The following is a 22706-nucleotide window of genomic DNA, read 5'->3' as shown; positions in this document are numbered from 1 at the left end:
TTTTGGTCTCCACCAGCTACTTGCTAACACCATAGGTTATAATAATGACTTTATTTCTAGATCAGCCTTAAGAACAGCTTTCACAAAGTGCTTTGACAGTTAAAACGTACAACACAGACGATCAAACAAGATACAGGAGACAAGTCAGAGCAGTCAGTTAAAATAAATAGTAAAAATTAAAATAAATGAAAAATTAACTAGATGAGCAAACAACTCAAACAGGAGGACTAGGCAATTTGAAAATTAAAGAACAAGACTAAGGCTTTAAATTAAAAGTTAAAAAAAATAGAGAGGGAGGTTGTGTGAACATGTGCGTGCCAAGATGTGAAATTAGCTTTTTAAGCCACTGACGGATATGCCCAAATACGATTCATTCAATAGTAAATGGTTAAATCTACCAACCACTCCCTGTTAAACCAGTATCTCTCTGCTGCTAACGTCCCACCGTGTTAAACAATTAGTTTAGGAAGAAATGTTGTCAAATAAAACGTTGAAACATGTTCTCAAAGCTGAAAGAATTGCAACTTTTTAGCAACTGTCGCTGTCTCCTGCAATTTCATTGCAACAAATACCCTTAAAATATCACAGCTTACATCGCAGTTTTCTAGAAAAGCTGCTGCGAATTCAGACATTTTAGGGCCACAACAGTCTGGAAAAACACTGTGAAATCCTGGAACGACTGGTTAACCTGGAAATCTATTGTTCTGTCATTTCAATCTACGATGGGTGACAATAAATGCTAACGCTGCTAATAAAGCAGCACCAAAAAGGGAGAAGTTGTGAGCCGGTCAGGTAATTAAAACTCTTGAATATCAGACATTTCTGACCCATTGATTATCTGAGTATTGAAGAGTGCAGCTTTAATTCATCTCCTGTAACTAATTACTTGAATCCTTAGGCTACGTTTATACAAGGACCATCTTAACAGAAAACGCAAAAGTGGCGTGTTGTCTTCACTTTTTATTTCACGTTTAGACGAGCGGTTTTGAAGGAAATCTGCGTATATACGGTGACTCTATAGTGTGTGGAATTCGATTGGATATGCATGCCAGGCAGCTGGGTGGCGCTGTGATAAAACTCTGCCATGTCTACGCGCATGCATACTATCTCCCTTTTCGGATCTCTGCCGCGGTAAATGTCAGATGGCGACTAGTAAGAAGAACTTTGTTTGGACAGACGAAGAGGTCAAACTACTACTTCGAACCACTTTGGACTACAAAGCCACAAAAACCCAAAATGGAATTTGTTTACGTCCTTGTACCGGCCGGCAAACCAAAGCACCGGCGCACGTATGTGACGTAATCGCGTACGCGACGAGGTCAGATCTCAGCAAAGTTTTTTTTTTTCCGGCAAAGTTTTGCGTTTTTGCTGTTTAGACGGAAACGTAACGGCGGAGAACTTTTCCACTCTGGAGGCCGGTTTCAAATTTTTGCGTTTTTAAGCCCCCAAAACGCCGTCCTCGTATAAACGATAGGGTGTTTTGTTGAAATATTTTGACGTTTTTCTAATTGCTCATTTGAAAGAATTCATAACAAATCATTAACCAGTGTTTCTATGTTTACCAGATGTTTAATCCTTTAATCCGGAATCCAAACAAAACTGTCTAGCTGCAAATGAAGGATTAAGCACTAAGCATGCAAATGTCTGAATGAAGATACAGAATAATGAGTGGATGATTTAATCACGGTGCTGAATGTAACATTGATTTGGAACAATCTGAGGGAACAGGACGCCAAGACGCTTAATGGACTCTGCAGTTAGGAGCCGCCTCATTTAAATTCCAATAATTAGCAGACAGAGAGGGCTCAAATTCAAATGTTAATGAATCATTTCAACAAGACACCGAACACATCAGTCATGCAGGCGCCGAGCATCGAGGGAAAGTCAAAACTGCAGATTAGTTTTTCACTGAGCTGCTCCCCAACCGGTCGCTCGGCAGATTATGCAACACGTTTATTAAAATCCCAAACAAGCGACTCTCTCCTCCAAACAATACATTATGTGCCTCATCACCTGCCATGTTTTCTGTCACCTCCCACCAAAAAACAAGTGGATGTGTGAAAACTGAGCATCTGACTTCACATTTCAGAGAAAAAAACGTTTAATATTCGTCCTAATGCAGTGTGAGATGACTGTCGGCCGGCTCAGTGGAGGCACAAATACAGATTGGTGTTACATATTGTTCTCCTACTGAGCTGAGGTCGTTTAACCAACTGGCTTTGTGATATTACATCAGGTGCAGAGGCAAAAACGAGATTAAGAAAAAGGCGTCGGCACACTGAATGGAAAATAGATGCGCTGCAAAATAAGAAAAAAAACAATATTACTGAATACTCCCCAGAGGTTCAGCGGCAAATCAATAGAATATTTAGCATGTATTTGGAAACAGTCCTCCAACGGCTTCAAATGCACCAAAATGTGAAATATTTGTGTAAATTTGCATAATATGATCCAAAGAATGAAATCAGGTTTTAGAGCCAGGACGATGTCGGGGTGGATGGACAGGTCAACAAAACATCTTAAACACAGGAATCAACTGTTTGCTGTTTTAATCACAGTCAGTGTTATTCATTTATTAATAATTCCTCAACTTTAACCACATATAATAACTGATAACTGCACTCTAACTTTATTAAAGAAGTCATTTTGACTTTTGATTTTTACTGACATTGACAGAAATGAGGCAAACGCTGATTCCTCTTAACTCTCCTCTTGTCTTCATTTACGGGAATCAAAATATATTGTTCCTTTCTCTGAAAAAAATCCAAGAATTCTGCAAAAACAATTCCCCAAAATTTATAAAAAATATCAAAATATTCAGGAAAAAAAATTCCAAAAATTCCTTGAAAGTTTTCTTTGAGGGTTCTCTACAAACACATAAATGTCAGCAGGTCAGGCGCTCCGTTCATGTTTGGCTAGTTTCCCTGTGATTGTAGGGCTCCGTTCATGTTTGCCTAGTTTCCCTGTGATTGTAGGGCTCCGTTCATGTTTGGCTAGTTTCCCTGTGATTGTAGGGCTCCCTTCATGTTTGGCTCGTTTCCCTGTGATTGTAGGGCTCCGTTCATGTTTGGCTAGTTTCTCTGTGATTGTAGGGCTCCGTTCATGTTTGGCTAGTTTCCCTGTGATTGTAGGGCTCCGTTCATGTTTGGCTAGTTTCCCTGTGATTGTAGGGCTCCGTTCATGTTTGGCTAGTTTCCCTGTGATTGTAGGGCTCCGTTCATGTTTGGCTAGTTTCTCTGTGATTGCAAGGCTCCGTTCATGTTTGGCTAGTTTCCCTGTGATTGTAGGGCTCCGTTCATGTTTGGCTAGTTTCCCTGTGATTGTAGGGCTCCGTTCATGTTTGGCTAGTTTCCCTGTGATTGTAGGGCTCCGTTCATGTTTGGCTAGTTTCCCTGTGATTGTAGGGCTCCGTTCATGTTTGGCTAGTTTCCCTGTGATTGTAGGGCTCCGTTCATGTTTGGCTAGTTTCCCTGTGATTGTAGGGCTCCGTTCATGTTTGACTAGTTTCCCTGTGATTGCAGGGCTCCGTTCATGTTTGCCTAGTTTCTCTGTGATTGTAGGGCTCCGTTCATGTTTGGCTAGTTTCCCTGTGATTGTAGGGCTCCGTTCATGTTTGGCTAGTTTCTCTGTGATTGCAAGGCTCCGTTCATGTTTGGCTAGTTTCCCTGTGATTGTAGGGCTCCGTTCATGTTTGGCTAGTTTCCCTGTGATTGTAGGGCTCCGTTCATGTTTGGCTAGTTTCCCTGTGATTGTAGGGCTCCGTTCATGTTTGGCTAGTTTCCCTGTGATTGTAGGGCTCCGTTCATGTTTGGCTAGTTTCCCTGTGATTGTAGGGCTCCGTTCATGTTTGGCTAGTGTAGGGCTCTGTTCATGTTTGGCTAGTTTCTCTGTGATTGCAAGGCTCCGTTCATGTTTGGCTAGTTTCCCTGTGATTGTAGGGCTCCGTTCATGTTTGGCTAGTTTCCCTGTGATTGTAGGGCTCCGTTCATGTTTGGCTAGTTTCCCTGTGATTGTAGGGCTCCGTTCATGTTTGGCTAGTTTCCCTGTGATTGTAGGGCTCCGTTCATGTTTGGCCAGTTTCCCTGTGATTGCAGGGCTCCGTTCATGTTTGCCTAGTTTCTCTGTGATTGTAGGGCTCCGTTCATGTTTGGCTAGTTTCCCTGTGATTGTAGGGCTCCGTTCATGTTTGGCTAGTTTCCCTGTGATTGTAGGGCTCCGTTCATGTTTGGCTAGTTTCTCTGTGATTGTAGGGCTCCGTTCATGTTTGGCTCGTTTCCCTGTGATTGTAGGGCTCCGTTCATGTTTGGCTAGTTTCCCTGTGATTGTCGGGCTCCGTTCATGTTTGGCTAGTTTCTCTGTGATTGTAGGGCTCCGTTCATGTTTGGCTAGTTTCCCTGTGATTGTAGGGCTCCGTTCATGTTTGGCTAGTTTCTCTGTGATTGCTGGGCTCCGTTCATGTTTGGCTAGTTTCCCTGTGATTGCAGGGCTCCGTTCATGTTTGCCTAGTTTCTCTGTGATTGTAGGGCTCCGTTCATGTTTGGCTAGTTTCCCTGTGATTGTAGGGCTCCGTTCATATTTGGCTAGTTTCCCTGTGATTGTAGGGCTCCGTTCATGTTTGGCTAGTTTCTCTGTGATTGTTGGGCTCCGTTCATGTTTGGCTAGTTTCCATGTGATTGTAGAAGCTTTGTTCATATTTGGCTAGTTTTCTTGTGATTGTAGGAGCTCTGTTTATGCTTCGGTTTATTTTTCATGGACGGACGGCGCACGCTGATGACGTTTTATTCTTCATTCACGTCGACTCACGTACATCGTAGGCTGAGATTCAGCTGCATTTTCATCGTGCAATCTGCACAGAGCAAACTTCACGTCCTGCCCAAAGATTATTAGATTTATGTCGTACAGCGTAGTGAGCTGGGAGCTTAAAGTATTGTTAAAATCGCACAGTGTGGAAAGAACTTAACTCGTAATTAATGAAAAAAGAGGTGCAGTTTAGGTGGGACTCTCCTCTGAGAGCACACATCCATCACTCAAAGCCATAATGCTCTGAATGAATTTATAATAGAATATAAATAGTTGAGTTATATTAAAATCCACCAAATGTACAGCAGTAATGAATGGGACAATTAGCTACAGAGTGCTGGAACACTGTGTGTTTTCTGTGTTCAACATTTAGCAGGCTGACATATCTATTGTAGTATGAATGGAACTGTGTGTCTCCTGTTTGCATTCAAAGTCACTATTAGTCTGTTCATATATAAACCATGAATTAGCCTTTTGTGTGCATCGACACGAGCATATTTTCCAGTTGAATGCAGCTTGAATCACATAAAGAAAACCTCCTCGAGTAAACATAATGTTCTAATAAATGCTCTGAATTAGTCTCAGCAGGAACGTTTGGAAATAGGATGAGAGTAAAAGCCCCCGGTACACCTGAGTAACCCAGGATAAGAGATCATATTTAGAGTTTAATAAATATCTTCCAGCAGTCTCAGTGCTGGAAGTGATTGTGTGTGAATTTTTTATTCTACAGAGCAGTTTTCAACATGAAGACTCATACAGAGATCCACCTGAAAACATGCTGGAGAATAACTAAGCATCATCTGCAGACGGATGACTAAAGGAAAACAGCCTCGCTTGACATTTCCATCTATCGTCGGCCGCTCTTGACCTCGCTTTGCTCTGATTGTGACGGTGGCAGTTTTTAGATATTTGACTCTTTGCACAGAGGTCAGTGACGTTCTGCTGCAGTCTGGAGGACGGTGTAGAGCAAAGTGAAGCAGAGCTCTGTTAGTGAGAAATAAACGTCGTCAGTGTGGGGGAGTGCTGGGTGTCAACGACGAGCCAGCCTGGCATGTGGGTACACCAACTGGTCCGATGACTCAGACGCAGAAACACATGCACGACACGCACCGCGTCCACGTGATGCAGATGAAACACGGAGATAAACACGTACACAGATGCTCTGTAAAAATTCTTGCAAATTCCCGTGAAGTTGACAGAGCAGGTTGGTGATGAGTGACAGCGAGCAGCACAAACATCAGAAACAACAGCTGAGGAACGCAGCTCTGGTGACGGACGCTGGAGAGACCACTCTTCTTAGATCTGCACTAGTGACACATGGAGTGTGTGTTTCACTTAAAGAAAGTTGTTCTGAAACCTCACATTTGATGTACGGACGCCCATTTCTGCCATTAACCTTTAAACCCGGTTTAAAGTTCAAAAATGTGGAAAAAAAAAAATTCACAGTGAAACTTCTCAGCTGTTGAACACTGGCAGCAATTAACACGTTTTCCTTTTCCTTTGTAATTAGTAACACCTTCTGTCAGCCTTTCTAAGCTAAACAACCTAAATGCATCCATCCGTCGGTCGGTCCGTCCATCCATCCGTCCATCCATCCATCCATCCATCCATCCATCCATCCGTCGGTTCGTCCGTCCGTCCATCCGTCCATCCATCCATCCTTCAATCCACCTCTTAATCATCATTCGGGTCATGGGAAGCTGGAGTCTATCCCAGCTGACTGAGAATGAAGGTTCACCTGGACAGGTAACAGTCTGTCACAGGGCTATACCTGGGCACCAGGTGTTCTCTCTTTTCGTTTCAGAGCTGAAGGAGGGTCGTCAGCTGATTGAGCCACACCTGGGATGAAGTGGCTCAAACTGCATGAAACCTCCCTCACTTCCAGCGTTTGGCTCTCTGACAGGAGCTGTTTCCTCCCTGGGCTCAAGCAGCATGATTCTGAGTTTCAGTCTATGATCTGTAGTGCACTTGTTGGGTTGTTTTGCATACAAATAAACCATTTTTAGTCACCACACAGTCGTTGTCTCTCAGTTTTTGTTACAGCTTTGTAGCCAAGTTGTAACAACACATAGAGACAATCAATCACACTCAAACCTACGGGCAATTTAGAATCACCAGTTAACCTCAGCATGTTTCTGGACTGTTGGAGGAAGCTGGAGAACCCGTAGGAAACCCACACATGTACAGGAGAACGTGGAGATTCCAAGCAGAAAGATCACAGGATCTTCTAGCTGCAAGGAGACAGTGTAAACAGTGTATGTATAGTTTCAGGTTTGGTCGCTGAATTACAAGTATTTTGTGTTCAGATTGCATTTTGCACACTTCTTATTAATGTGTTGCTGTTAAGTTAAAGTAAGCCAACGAGGAAACTGGAATTCTCCTGAAGGTTTAAATCATTTCCTCCCTGTGGTCACATCTCACAATTTTAGTTGATTTTGGTGTTTGAACCTTCTTTGTGTTGTGGGCATTATGGGCCGAAGTTGTAGAACTAAAGGAAAAGACGACCATGAATCGGTCAGTGCAGCAGATTGCGTGGGAAACCGTCCAAACTGTTGTCGAGACTTCAGCTAACTGGTGAACGGTGGGACTTCCATCACAGTGTCTGGATGTCTGAAGCTCCCTCTGAGGTCTAATGGAGCAGGACGATGACCTTGTTGGCAGCAGCAGCACAAGACCCCTCTCAGTCCTGACTTCTGAAAACAATCTGCACATCCAACTCAAGATGAGTCACCCCGTGATCAAATGAAACAAACCGTCGCCCTCGGCTCGTTCCATTGGAGCCTCAGGACCACAATATGGAAGTGTCTTGTCTGGGTCACGGAGACGCTGCGGTCGGCCGAAGAATGCTGGTTATTATCAGAGAGGAAGCTGCAGCGTGACCTCCTGGACATTTATCAGAGACGTTGAAAGCAAAGGACACCTTAAGATGTATTTTGAGCTGTGGTGATTCCTTACATTTCCCACAATGCTTTTAAACGGGTTTGCAGCAGTTTATCAACCAACAAACAACATTTTGCTCATTTTAAATTGGACAAACTGAATAAACTTCTTGGAGATGATGCTTTTTTCGGCATGCATGCAGATTTCCTTTGAATATTGTAACTGGGACACATCAGGCATGAAGGGTTTGGAGAAATTTAGATCATCAAACCCTTATTTTCCTGCCTTGTAGACAATTTTCAGGCACCAATTTGTGATGTTTCTGCATAAAAATTATGCTGGAGATGTCTAATTATTTATGTCCAGGAAAAGTGTAAATTCAGACACCGGTTAATAGTTGAAAATGTGGAATATACATTAAATAATAGTGGAATGTACACAGAATGGCCAAAAAAAAAAAGTCTTCCCCTGGATTTAACTGAGCAAATAAGTCCTTCCACTGGATAATTACTGCAGTGAGAATAATTCATCAGCATCATTCGTTTTGAGTTATGTCTACTTCTAAAGAAATTATGTTCAACCAACAAAATACACTGAATTTGAGCAATTACCTGTTTTTATTAACAGTCTTAATTGTACAGGTATGTTAAGATAAATGAGGAAAAAACTTGATTTAAGTCAGTTTTATTAAGTTTTCTCAATTTAAATTTGGTTTTGAATGAGTTAAAGCAGAAATTTGACTTTAAATTCCACCATATATTAAGCTGAGGCAACATTATGTCAAAACAACTCATTAAAATAATGTTTGCAATGTAAATCAGCAGATTTTTTTTCTTAGTTTTGCATTTAATGAAGCCACGTTTAGGTATTTCATCTAGAATAAATCACTACAAATGAAACACTAAAAAAATCGTATAATCACAAATTAAACTGAATTTGGGCATTTAGCGTTTCCTCCACAATCCAACATATGTTTTTTTAACCGTTTTAATCGTCCAGACATGTTAAGATAAAGGAGCAGGAGGCTTGAAATGCTGAACTCAGATCAAGAAAAATTGTGAAGCCAGTTTTATTAAGTTTTCTCAACTTAAATTTGGTTTTGAATGAGCGAAGGCAGAAATGTCAACTTAAATTACACAAAATATTAAGTTGATGCAACATTGTTATGTCAACACAATACATCAAGTTAATGTAACGATTAGTAAATGAGACTAATTTTTCAAAAATCTTCCAGCCAGACATTTAAATAAAAAATGAAAATAGGTCCCCTGAAATGTTTTTTTAAATGTTTTGTCTCATCATGAATAAATTAGAGGTGATGAAAAGTAAGAAACAGCTGGAGAAAAGCATCTGAGAGATTTTCCATCGTGGATCTAAGATGACCGTCTCTATCCTCTGAACAGAATCCATCCCTGTCTCGTCTCCGAGGCCACAGATCCGTGTAGACACTGTTCCACTGTTGTCCACAGTAAGAGACGCTCAGCGACGAGCTGCTTTGTTTGCTCTCTCCTCATCCTCCAGCTGCTCTGAGGTTTCCTTCTCGAGGATTACCACCGTATTGTTTGGACAGAGCCGCCTCCATCCGATTGCCAGACGCGTCTGACTAATGAGGACTGGGGGACGTCGGTCAATAAGCATCGATCGGCCTCACTGGAAGTTCTCCTTCGTGAGGCACAACAAAGAGGCTTTATGTTGGAATCACAGCCCTGGAGACACCCAGCGGGACGTTAGCTGTTGGGTAACAAAGCCCCAGATAAACTCTGTTTGTGGATCAAACACTGAGATGAACTCCAGATATCTGAAAGGTGGAGTCGCTGTGCAGGATTTCATTTCTCCCTCGATTTCTCAATAGTGTCGTACAGCAAGACTTTTCAGAGTATAGAATATATAGGAATCTTTAATGAAGGTATCCAGATAGATAGATGGTAGATAGGCTGTAGATGGATGGATGGATGGATAGACAGACAGGTAGGTAGATGGATACATGGATGGATGGATGGATAGATAGATAGACTATCGATGGATGGATAGAGGGATGCATGGATAGACTATAGTTAGATAGATAGATATATAGATGAATGGATGGATAGACAGATAGGTAGATAGATAGACTATAGATAGATAGATAGACTATAGTTACAGCCATGGCCATAAGTTTGGACACAAGTACCATGACGCTTGTGAATCTTAGAAAATACCACAAAATTGTCACTTACAATATACTTATGTTTTGTAATAGACATCAAAACAGACATAAGTCATGCTGTGTCCAAACTTATGGCCATGGCTGTAGATAGATAGATATATAGATGAATGGATGGATAGATAGATAGACGATAGATAGACGAATAGATAGAATATAGATAGACTATAGATGATAGACTATAGATGGATGGATGGACAGACTATAGATAGACCTTTTGTGTATTAAAGTTTACTTGCAGTTTAATACCTAAGAGGCTGGATTTCTACAAGTCATTTAGAGTGTCCCAGCACTTCTTTAATTCATTCCATTGTTGTTTGTAGATCGAGATGCTCTGCCGTCCCTGGAGTCTATTCCAGGAAGTAGATTTCTTCACACCAAAACCCCCTCATACACCACACCCAAGAAAATCCAATTTGAGTCTAGAAACAGTGGATTTAGAGGTGCTAGTCCCTGCTGTAATCTAATTTAAGGAGACGGTGTCAGTAAGCAGCACAAGGTTTTATTGTTCCCTTTCTCTGCTGGTTTCTTTGATTAAAGTTCCATCCACGTCCATCTGTTGTGCTGCTTTTATGCCACTTTGTTTTGAACTTTCCCTCATTAAAACGTGTTAAATTTTGGCTCCACCTCGTCCATCTGGTTGTTCTCTGTCAATTCCGCTTTCTGGGACTAACGGAGTATGAGAAGTGTTCTGTGCAACTCGGAGTTTTTCACAAGAGGTCAGTTCTAGACACAACTCAAGGTGATGAAAGCAAACAGGAAGCACCTGACGACAAAGAAGGTACAGATTTTCTCTCGCATTTATGTAGATAAAGTCCATCCATTTCAACGGGGCAATGAGATTTTTTTATGTTTTACTTTTTTTGTAATGCATCCTTTATCTAACCAGGAATATGCTCAGTTTTCTCATAGTTTTCTGTATATTTCCAGCAGATATGGATCGTGGAAGCAGACCAGCCGACTTTGTTGGATTGGATTTTGGTTGATTTTGTTAACTGGCATCCTAAAATAAAATGACACTAAGAAAACCAGTGTATAATACAAGCTAAAACATATTACGACTCAGTCAATTAAAGTTCACGTCTTTGGTTATTAACAGCCATTTCTCGGTGGTATACAAAGGGTGAGGCCATAATCCAACAAAGGTGACAACAAGCATCTTTCTGGCTTTGAAAGATGAGCAAGATTAAATTCTGAAACGAAAATGCTTCCTCTAAAAGCGTTGGTCGGTTGGAGCTCCAGCAGGGATTGGCAGCTCCAACCCTCATCAACCTTCAGATAGAATCCCCTGATGCTGTTCAGGAAAAGCATGGAGGGTGTAATTAAAGACGAATGAGGAGAAGCACACGCATGCAGCACTGTTAAATAAAAGGAGGGGAAATACAGCCAGGAGTGAACAAAACGCCGAAGCTTCTCCACCGCTGAGCGGCCGACGGTAAACGGACTCGGTTTCACGTCCAAGAGTGGATTCAATAGAGGGAATAAATGTGGAGAGGAGCTGCTGCTGAGAGAGTACGGACATGAAGCAACAATAAACAGCCTCCAGAAACCCCTGGAGGTAGAAATGAAACCGAGTGAAAGAACGCTGGAGACAGACGGAGAGACGAAGATTAGTTTGGAGGCTGGAAAATGAGACGGAGGTCAGAGTTCTGGGAATGAAAGTGAAGTCTGAGCCGCTGCCAGGAATTACACAACAGCATGCAGGACGTCTGAATCATCCGGCCTTTCAAACGATGAGCTCACTGTTTGCCATTTTTGAAGGAAGGCAATTTGCAGTTGTCATTTCTGTCGTGTTTTTAAGGGAAACGGTGGAGAGAGAGTGAGAGAGACGAGGGAGGCTCGCTGGTTAGTGGTGTTCAATCAGGATTTTATTTCTCTAAAGGGATGAAGCCGGCCGATGCTGCTGATGATAATGAAGATAAATGAGGTAAAAGGACAGCGTTTGGATTCACAGCAGATGTTGGGATTGAACCTGTGACCACTTTTTTGTCTATTTAGATTTAAATATGCACGATAAATTAGTTTTATTGTGTAAAAAGGATGTTTTCTTTGCTCCAAATGTGAAAGAAACCCATCAGATCGCAATATTTTCCTCATATTCTTCGCTTGTCCTGAAGCTTTTGGTCAAATCTCAGAGCCAAAACCTCAGGAATAGGCAAATATATGAACATTGACTTTACAAATTTAACCCTCATGTCGTCCTGTGGGTCAAAATTGATCCGTTTTAAAGTTTGAAAATGTGGGGAAAAAATATATTTTCACTGTGAAACTTCTGATGTCCACATTTTCAACATTTTTTGGAAATCTTTGAAATATTTTTTTGTGGAAAAAGAAATGTTAAAAATGTTTCTTAAGAACATTCACATAAAAATCAACCAAAATACAGCGATATTAGCTGAATATCAGAAGTTTTACTGATAGTATATGGAATCATTTTAGGCATTTTTAGGATTTTTTTGGAAAATTTTTACTCATTTTTGAAAATATTTACGAGAATTTTCTTGCCAAATTTGGGGATTCTTTTAAAAAAAATAAAACTTTTAAGAGAAACTTTTAAGAAATTATTGGAGTTATCTTCCTGAAAGTTTTGCAATTTTCAGAAATTTGTGGAATTTTTTTGCACAATTTTTGGACTTTTTTCAGAGAAGGAAAACATATTTTTTGGGGCTCGTAAATGAGGACAACAGGAGGGTTAGACAACATATGCAGTATTAAATTCAGAAGCAGAGCTGGAGACTAAACCTTAACGTCTAACAGATGAATCTTACCTCGTCGTACTTGCAGGCAACATCTGCCGGGCTGCTCGTTTCACCCACCAGACTGAGATCCAACTCACTGGGACCTGAAAAAATCCACAAAAAGTCCTGAAGTTAGAATTAAAGAAACAGTTTGACATTCCACACTTCATACGTTTCTTAGTAGATCTCATTAATCTCAACAGAAAGACAAAAGGTGATTCGTCTTGCATAGTTTTTACGTTACGTTCTTCAGTTCACCAACAGGAAATAGATCTAAATCCTCCCTGGTTCCAGTGTTTATGCTAAGCTACGCTAACAGTCTACTTTTTTTTGTTTAAAGTGCACAGACATGAGGGAAATGTATAAATATTCTCATATAAGTCTCATCAACGTTTAATAAATTTAAGAAGAGGAAAACAGAACTTTACTGTATTTTTCTTTAAATTCTGACTCTGAAAGTATTTGAGCTCCACAAACACAGACTTTCCACTAGAGATGCATTCCATGTTTTAAGCTTTTTTATGCAGATTTTTATTTTCCATCTCATTTTAGGTGCAGACGCTGATAAATTCACGTATTTTTTCCACCTAACTGCAGAGAACATCTCTCCTGTAGTGGATTTAACAAGACAAAAAATAATAAGAAGAACTCCTTCAGCCTACCTCCAACACATGCCATGTGCATTTCCATGTAATATTTCCTTCTTGTCTGGCTGTCAAAGCTCATTTTCAGACCTTCTTTCATTACTAACAATGCTGCTGACAGTGTTCTCTTGTAAACCATTAGCATTGCTCCCGTTAGCAGCTGTGTCTCCATACATGTTCCTGTGTACATGCTAGGTAACATGTTCATTTCCCATCTGCAGACATGAAACCAACATCTGCGCTTTGATGATCAGACAGAGCCACACACAGAAAAAGAGCCCAGCAGCACATTAAAGGTAATTTCTGGCTTCATGAACACCTCAACCTGAACTTCTCTCCATCAGAAAGCTGCTGGTAAATTCTAACGTCTTCATCCTCCGTAGAAACGGGTCGTGAATAACACTTCCCCCTTTGGCAGGTTTTCTTTTTTCTCCCTGCACGCCAGCATCCTGATTAGAGAACTGGGTTAGACTCAGCTTCAAATGTTCAGGCGGTTCCTCTGAGATGGAACGAGCCTCAGACTGCAGCAGGAATAAAAACACACCGTCCTCTGTGCTCTCAGCAGTTCGTAACTCGGAGTCAGCAACATGTCGGAGCGCATTTAGCTCCCTGCAAAGCTGACTTCTGCCTGCGTGGAGGTTTTACTTTGGCTGTGTTCAGATCAGTGATACCAGGTGGAGGCTCAGGATTCCTGCAGAGATCAGAGTCCTGATGGACCAGGAGGCAGCTTCTCTTTAAAGCAGGAGAGTCAAAATCACCTTAGGTTAGGTTCCACATTCAGCCCAGTTTGATCTCCGGTGATCTGGACCAGTAAAACCACAGCATGATAACCTAGAAATACCACGACTTCTAATGGTTCCTTTGTTTTAGTGCAAAAAAACAACAGTCAGACAAGAAAAGACAAAAAAACAAGAGAAAATATGACAAAATGAGACACAGAATGACAAAAAATGAGACAGAATGACAAAAATGAGACACAGAACAACAAAAATGAGACACAGAATGACAAAATGAGACAGAATGACAAAAATGAGACACAGAATGACAAAAATGAGACACAGAACAACATACAGAATGACAAAATGAGACAGAATGACAAAATGAGACAGAATGACAAAAATGAGACACAGAACAACATACAGAATGACAAAATGAGACACAGAATGCAAAAATAGACACATAATGACAAAAATAGACACAGAATGACAAAAATGAGACACAGATGACAAAAAATGAGAGAACGACAAAAATGAGGCACAGAACGACAAAAATGAGACAGAATGACAAAATGAGACAGAACGCAAAAAATGAAACAATGACATAAAACAAAACAATAAAAGGGACAGAAAATTTGTCAAAAAACACCAATGGACAAAAAGGAAACACAAAATGACCCAAAATCAGAAACAAAATGACAAAACATGACAGGAAGGGATGAAGATCAGACAAAAAAACCAAGACAAAACATTACAAAAATGAGACGAAAATGATAAAAATTAGAAGACAACACGAAGCAAAAGAAAAAAAGCGACAAAAAGGTACAAAGCGGTAAAAATCAGACAGAAAATTACACAATGACACAAACAAGACGAAAAATGACAAAAACCGAGAAACAAAACGACAAAAAATAGACAAACACAAGCGAGACAAAAAACCCACAAAATGACACAAACGACACACAAAATTGCGAATATAGCAAAACACAAACTGACAAAATAAGACAAAAAAAACACAAACAACAACAACCAGAAGCAAAACGACAAGAAAATGAGACAAACGTCAGACAAAAAAAGACAATAAACAACACAAACGAGACAAAATATTACAAAAATGAGACACCAAAACGACAAAGAACAATCCAGTATTTTATTTCATGATCCAAACAAATGTCATGGTCTAGAAATTATTTTAAATTTATAGTTTTACTAATTTACAATCTGCAGTTAATGTCTTCTCTGTCATTTTTTATACAGACTAGTGAAGGGCCGGATTGGACCCTCTGGAGGACCACTTTTGGCCCACCGGGCCCTCATGTTGGACACCGACCTATTTTTATGGATCACGGGGTACAATTAGATTTTAATCCTGAAAGAGACCAAACCACCAAAAAGCTCCATCCTGTAATCAGTGGGAGTCCTTTAAAAAGCTTCTATGCGGGGGTTTTCTGTTCCTAAAACAACCAGACGGAGATGTTCCTACGGCATTTGAAGCTCACTGTGTGGATTTTACACAATTTATCCAGCCAGAGAGCCTCTGGTTGGTGAAGCAGGAGGCTCTCAGGTGTCCGCGTAGCTGTCCAAGTCAGCAAGAGGCGCAATTCAGAAGTCAGGAATTGTTTGGGAATTTGAGCCACCCAATCACAATATGTGCTCAGCCTTTTACCCACGCTGATGTACCGACCTGCCAGGAAGCAGGCATGTGGCTGGTGTGTCGATCAATTTGTGTTAAATATGAAGTCCTCAAAGCAGGAAAACGCTACGAGCAGCTTTAGAAAAATGACTCAGACGGTTCTTTAGCACCTCGGATGCTGTAATAGCTGAGGCCTGGGCAGCAGCTCTCCTCTGATTAAAATAATGTCATATCTAAGCATGTTTCTGCTCCTGAACGGTTACAAGCTGCCATTTTCCACTTCATGCTGATTGCACAGCTCCTTACGCGGACCTCAAATTGCCCTAAAATTACAAAAGCAGCTTTCCATCGATCGCACCCTTTAGATGAAGATAAACTGTCGGTGTGATTGGTCCGCTGACAGCCAGCGCTTTGATCAGGGAAACCAAACTCATCTTAGTTCAGGGTCCACATTCACCGGACCAGTAAAACCACAGCAGAACAGCCTACAAAACCACAAGTCCTAATGGTTCCTCCGGTTCAGTGCAAAGACATTCACATTTAAGGAATTATCTTTTTACAAAACGTGATCAACAATCTGAAATTTCTGAAGAAAAAGAAATTCAGTTTCAGCAACGTTCAGCCTCAGTTTATCATTTCCACATTACTAATCCGAGTAATCTCTAGCGCTGGCCTGAATAGTGGTTTCTGGCCTCTGAATATTCGGGCCCTATTAAAGACGAATATCCGAATAATCGTTTGCCCCGTAACGTCCGACGGGGGGACGGCGGCGGCTTGTGGCGGAGACGGTCCGAATATTCGATCCATTCGTCTGGTCTCCCAGGTCTAAATTTTGCCTTCGTTTTGTCTTCAGTTAAACTTAAAAATTCCTAAACAGCGGAGGTCTTCAGCATCTTGTCTTGTGTTTATGCAACGAAGTGAAGCGTGACGTCAGAGTCAGCAGCAACCCGGACATTCGGTGGTGGTAAGAAACATGAATGGAGGAGCCGAGATGAGCCGAACACGACGGGATGAGCCAAAATGGGCGAAGGTGAAGGGAAGAGACGAGCTCCGAATATTTACATCTGGGGGGAGGAAGGGGTGATCACATAGACATATGTGTATATGTTTATGTGATCACATGACGGGATGAACCAAAATGGGCTGAAGGCGCAGGGAAGAGATGAGCTCCGAATATTTTTGTCTGGGGGGAGGGGGTGATCACATATAAATATGTGTATATGTTATAGACATATGTGTATATGTTGCGGCGAATATTCAGATACCAAAATTAATATCCAGATACCGCCGTAGCGAACGAATATTCGGATATTCGGGATATTCGGGTCCAGCCCTAGTGATCTCTAATCATTTTACACATATTTAGGGTGATTTTTGACACATTTTGATGACATTTAGAGAACACACTTATTTTATGAGGTCAGATTTGAGTCATTTTGGACGTGTTTTTATGGTTTTAGTCACTTTTGGAACCCTTCTAAGCCATCCTAGACCACTAACTCATTTTGGACAGACTGTGAACAGGAAAAGAGGATTTTTTGAGCAAGTTCTGGACAAATTTCTAATGATTTTGGACAAATGTGGAGATTTGTGAAAGATTTCTGTATCATTGCGAGAACAAGGAACAAAAAAAACTGATTAAATTGTGGGGGTGTTTCTGAGTCCCATCAGTTCCTGCTGCCCGCTACATATTTAGGTCACGTGATCCGGTATCTGTACATAACATACACATGCAGAACACACACCTGTGCTCAGAGCAAGGTCATTTTTTTTAAAGATTTCATCCGTCGGGACTCATACAAGGAGGACAGCTGTGCTTTCTGGGTGCTTTTCTTGTTCTAATTGTGACTGAAGCAGCTCTGAGCTACAGGGAGCAGAAATAGATCAGTTCTTCTCACTCTTTTTAAAATAAAACTGTTTGTATTTTTAATCATTTCACCTGTCAGCTGTTCCAGAAGAGGGTTGGCAGTAAATCTGCTAATTTTAAACCAGTGACCTCGTTGAATGCGCTGCAGAAAACTTTTCTATAATTGGTAGTGAATGCTGTGACTAAACAATCAGCGGTGACATCGTTCAGACTCCTAGCAGACAGGAACTCCATGTGCTACTCTGCAGAGAAATAATTGCCACCCTTCAAAGAAGCAATCTGACCGGAAAATGTAATTTGAACGTCTTTGCTGCGTCACCTAATAAGTGACGGCGTTTAAACTGTCTGCTCATGACTCATATCACACAAATAATCTGCTTTCTGCTGCATTACTGACTGTTCTGCATCTGATGAACACCGGAAAATGAGAAAAAAAGAGAATTATTGGACCAGCTTAACTGAATTAATTCAATTTGTAGCAAGAAATTTAATTAAGTTCATCCAAATTAAGTGAACAAGGTTTAATCATGCCACAGTTTTTTCATTCCTCTGAAATCAGCAGCTCTGCAGTGTATTTTTTAGGACTATTCAAATATTGTGCAGTATTATGTTTTATTTTATTATTTTAAATCGCCATCTTGCACCACATTCTTTGCACTGTTCTTGAACTTCATATTTTATTATTTTTGCTTTTTCAGTAAAGATATTTTCACTGAAGTTTCCAATTTTTCCAACTTAACCCTCGTGTCGTCCTGGGGGTCAAAACTGACCCGTTTTAAAATTTGAAAATGTGGAAAATAAAAATATTTTCACAGTGAAACTTCTGATGTCCACATTTTCAACATTTTTGGGAAATCTTGGAGCATTTTTTGGTGGAAAAAAAGAAATGTTAAAAATTAACATTCGCAAAAAATCAACCATTATCCAGCAAATTTTGGTTGATTTTTTAAAAATGTTCTTAAATAAAATATTAAAAGTTTTACTGATATACATGGAATCACTTTAGATTTTTTTTTTTTTAGATTTTTTTGAGAAGCTTTTTACTCATTTTTTGAAAATAATAAGAATTTTCTTGCCAAATTCCTGAGATTTTTTTGAAATAAACTTTTGGGGGATTTTTTTTTTTTTTTGCTGAATTTTTTTTCATACAAGGAAACAATATTTTTTGGTGCCTGTAAATGAAGACAACAGGAGGGTTAAAAGTTCGATTTATCCCAACGTAAAACAGCATTTTGTCCTCAGAAAGGCAATAATGTTTGTCTTTCTTTTTGGATTTTTGCTAAAAAAAATGGAAGTTGAGTTGCAGCAAAGAGCTTTGAAGAAAAGTAGATGTCAGACGCTCTTAGTTAAAACAGTAAACCCAATTAGAATCCCATTTTAAAGGAACAAAATGGAATTTCAAAGTAAACTGCCAAAAAAAAGAAAGATAAATGACAAGCGAAAATGTCGCCTTTTTTTTATTCCCAATGAGACAAACCTTCTCACAAAGAGAGTCTTTAAGAGCTAAGAGGAATCACAGTCAGGCCCATTTAATGTAATTTGAGGTAATTTACTTAATTAAAACTCCTTTTATGTGAAAATACTGTCTGGGATGATCTAACTGAGGCTGAGGTGTAATTATCTTTGTAAATGCCTGACCATTTCCCTTTAATTTACAAAATAAAAGCTCATCTCACCGGCTGCCGGCTCATTGGAGGGAAACAGTTTGTTGTCCAGAGTCATGCTGATGTCACAGAAGACTTCCTCCTCGTCTCGGTCGGCGTCCAGCTGAAGAAAGGACAAAAACACATCTTTAAACAAGAGTTTTGCAGCACATTTCTGTTATTTTGAGCTAGTTTGAAGCTTGACAGACGACCAAAAGTGGCGACCTGAAAAATGACATCAGCCTTTAATCTGCTGTGACTCAAGGATGAGTCGCGTTACATGAAGAAATATGTTGAGTTTACTGGGAAGAAAAACAGACGAGCTGGTTGGTTTGGTGGTTATATATGAGAAGCTGCTGCTAGTGAAGGATAAAATGAACACAACAACAAACCTGGAGGTTAATCTGGACATTAATGGATGAGAAAAACGTCAATCTTCTCCTTTTCTTGCTCTCAGCAAAAGAGAAAAATGTGAAACTATTTCTTTAGAGTGGGAAATGTTTAATCATGATATGTGTTCATGTGTAAAAAATGAGGGATGATTAGATGTTAAACTCTCAATTATGCTAATTAGAGACGTAAACTACGTAATTACAGAATAAATGAAAAACAAACTGCACATGAAGCATTTCTCTCTCTTCTTTTGAGTTTACTAGAACATGTTTCATTAAAGAGGAAACCAGAGATGTTTCGCCTCCTCTGTCGCCAACCCTGCTTCACCGGTTGCCATGCCAACCCGGTGGTAACCAGGGAGCTGGCAGGTGATGTTTTTGGTTTTGTGGTGGAAATGAAAAGGGTTCTGTGAGTGTGGGTATGCTGGTGCAGAACGTTTCATCACAACTCCAAATGCTGCTTCCACTGAATTTTGTGTGAGCAGAAGAAAAGCCACAAACGGACACAGCTCAACAACTTTACGCTTTTGTCATTTAAAAACCAACTTGTTTAATTACTCCGCCAAGGAACGCGGAGGAGTTATGTGATGATCAACGTATGTCTATTTCTGTTTCTGTTTTTGAGTAGTGTCAGGAACATTACTCAAAAACTAACAACTTTGAATCCATTTTTAGTCATTTTTAACCCATCCTGGACCATTAACTCATTTTAGACAGGTTCTGAACAGTTCAGGAGGTTTTATCGAGCAAGTTCTGACTAATTTGAGCAATTTCTAGACATTTGCACATATTTTGGGTCATTTTGACAAATTTTGACAACATACTTATTTTACGAGTTTAAATTTGAGTCATTTGGACGTGTTTTTATTGTTTTAGTCATTTTTGAACCCTTCTAAGCCGTCCTAGATCTTTAATTCATTTTGGACAGATCGTGACAGGAAAAGAGGAGGTTTTTTTAACAAGTTCTGGACTAATTTCTAATCATTTTGGACAAATGTGGTGATGTGTATCATTGCAGATAGCAGCACAGCATCACTGTAACCATGACAACAAGCGAACACTACATGATCCCATGATTGTGATCCTGGCTACAAATCCACCGCTGAGGACCACAAATGTTTATAAAACTGTAACTGTGAATAATTCCTACTATTTAAGAATAATTTAATGGTTTGAAGACATTTTAAAGTCATTTTGGACCCATTTTAGTATTTTTTCAACCCTTCTCAGCCGTCCTAGACCATTAACTCACGTTGGACAGGGGTTTGAACAGTTCAGGGAGGATTTTTGAGCAAGTTCTGGACAAATTTGAGTGATTTCCAGTCATTTTGCACATATTTTCAAGTCATTTTTGACATATTTTGACAGCATTTGAGAACATACTTATTATATGAAGTCAAATTGGAGTAACTTTAGACGTGTTTCTATTGTTTTTAGTCATTTTCGGACCCTTCAAAGCCATCCTAGATGTTTAACTCATTTTGGACAGGATTGTGAACAGGAAAAGAGGATTTTTGAGTACATTTCTAGTCATTTTGCACATATTTTGGGTGATTTTGGACAAATTTTGAAAAACATTTGGGAACATACTTTATTTTATGACATGACGTTGGAGTAATTCTGCACACGAACCTTTTCTCTCTCTTCTATTGAATTTACTAGAACACGTTCCAGTAAAGAGGAAAACTAGAGATGGGGTTTCAAACACTGACGTTTTTTCCTTCAGCTCCTTTTGAAGCTCGACAGACGCCCGAAAGTCTCGACCTGAACCTGAACCGTGACCCCCCCATCCCCGGTTCAGCCTTTAATCCGCTGCGACATCAACATTGAGGTCGGACGTTAGAAATGACTCCTGATGCTGGGAGCTGCACGCTGCTTAAACAACTCCAGATCAATCATCTTTTCCTCCCGTGTCAGCAGGCCTCTCTGCAGATCGTAGACTTCCTGTCCACCTCCAGAACTGGATCGTGAAGAATGATGATTGGGTTCGTGAGCGAACTGGACGCTGATTGAAGCCGACTGCTCCTCTTCCTCCCTAATCTGCTCTCTGGCTCCTCTCTGCTCTCATCAGCACCGATGACAGGCAGCTGAAAGGCAGAATGAAGGCCGACCTCGAGCCGACAGACGAGTCTAAACACGGCGGACCCGCAACAGCTTCCAGTTCAAGCCTTCAGGTTGGAACCAGGCTCAGCTCAGTCCGGACTAAATAAAGAAATAAGTGAATGTCAGCGGTGGGAGGGGAGGTCAGGAAAGACGAGGACAGACCACCACACCAGCTTCCTCCTGAGGTTACCATGGTAACAACCTTAAAAAAGCTCTGTGTGGGAGGGTCCCTGAGAGTGCGTCCACCTGCAGAAAACCAGAACTCCCCGGACAGAGTGGGATCCAAAAAGCCGTCTTAAAGCTCAGACCTCCAGGAAAGAGTGTCTGCTGTCACACCGAGGAGCCTTCACCACCAGCACAGAGGCTCCGTATAATCCAGCTACACTCCCAACAAGCTCCTCAGGGAAAGCGTCATTTTTCAAGGACAGATTACTGCCTTCATCTTTTTGGGGGTGAAAACTGTCATTTCCAGTGATTCAGTGTCAGAACAGTGATGTCTGTGGGTTCTCAAACTGCCCGGCTGTCGTCGTGTTGGACTGAAACTACAGGAAAATCTCAAACTGCTGCGTCCGCACAACCATTTTTAGACTGAACATCTATTTTTCTTTTATTCTTCATCAGATAGCAAAGCAAACATGGAAACATGCTAATACCGTCAGCTGTGGTACGTCATTGACTATCCTGACGTTCAGAAAGCTGTTCTCTGAATCGGACACAAACGCCCACGTTTTGAAACAAAACCAAAAAGAGTGCTGATTGACAAATTGTTGTATTTATATAGTTACTGTATCTTTACTGTATTTTTACTTTATTTTACAATTTTTACTGTATTGTTACTATATTTTTACTGCATTTTACCATATTTTCTAGTGTTTTTACAATATTTTTATTATGTTTTTACTGTATTTTACTTTGTTTTACAATTTTTCTGTATTGTTTCTATATTTTACTGCATTTTTACCATATTTCTAGTGTTTTACAATATTTTTATTATGTTTTTACTGTATTTTACTTTGTTTTACAATTTTCTGTATTGTTTCTATATTTTTACTGCATTTTTACCATATTTCTAGTGTTTTTATAATAT

The 22706-nt window shown here is 40.3% G+C and overlaps 1 protein-coding gene across 1 annotated transcript in view; it reads right to left on the bottom strand.

The window, feature by feature from the left end:
- ak5 (adenylate kinase 5) overlaps window positions 1-22706 on the bottom strand; it is a 113963-nt gene that overhangs the window by 38352 nt on the left and 52905 nt on the right. The window contains 2 exon segments of the mRNA XM_051952919.1: window positions 12652-12725; window positions 19158-19248. Coding sequence (XP_051808879.1) covers window positions 12652-12725; window positions 19158-19248 — 165 coding nt within the window.

This window comes from Acanthochromis polyacanthus, chromosome 9 (assembly GCF_021347895.1).
Source record: "Acanthochromis polyacanthus isolate Apoly-LR-REF ecotype Palm Island chromosome 9, KAUST_Apoly_ChrSc, whole genome shotgun sequence".
In the NCBI taxonomy this organism is placed as follows: domain Eukaryota; kingdom Metazoa; phylum Chordata; class Actinopteri; family Pomacentridae; genus Acanthochromis; species Acanthochromis polyacanthus.
This window is presented reverse-complemented; position numbering and strand designations above follow the sequence as displayed.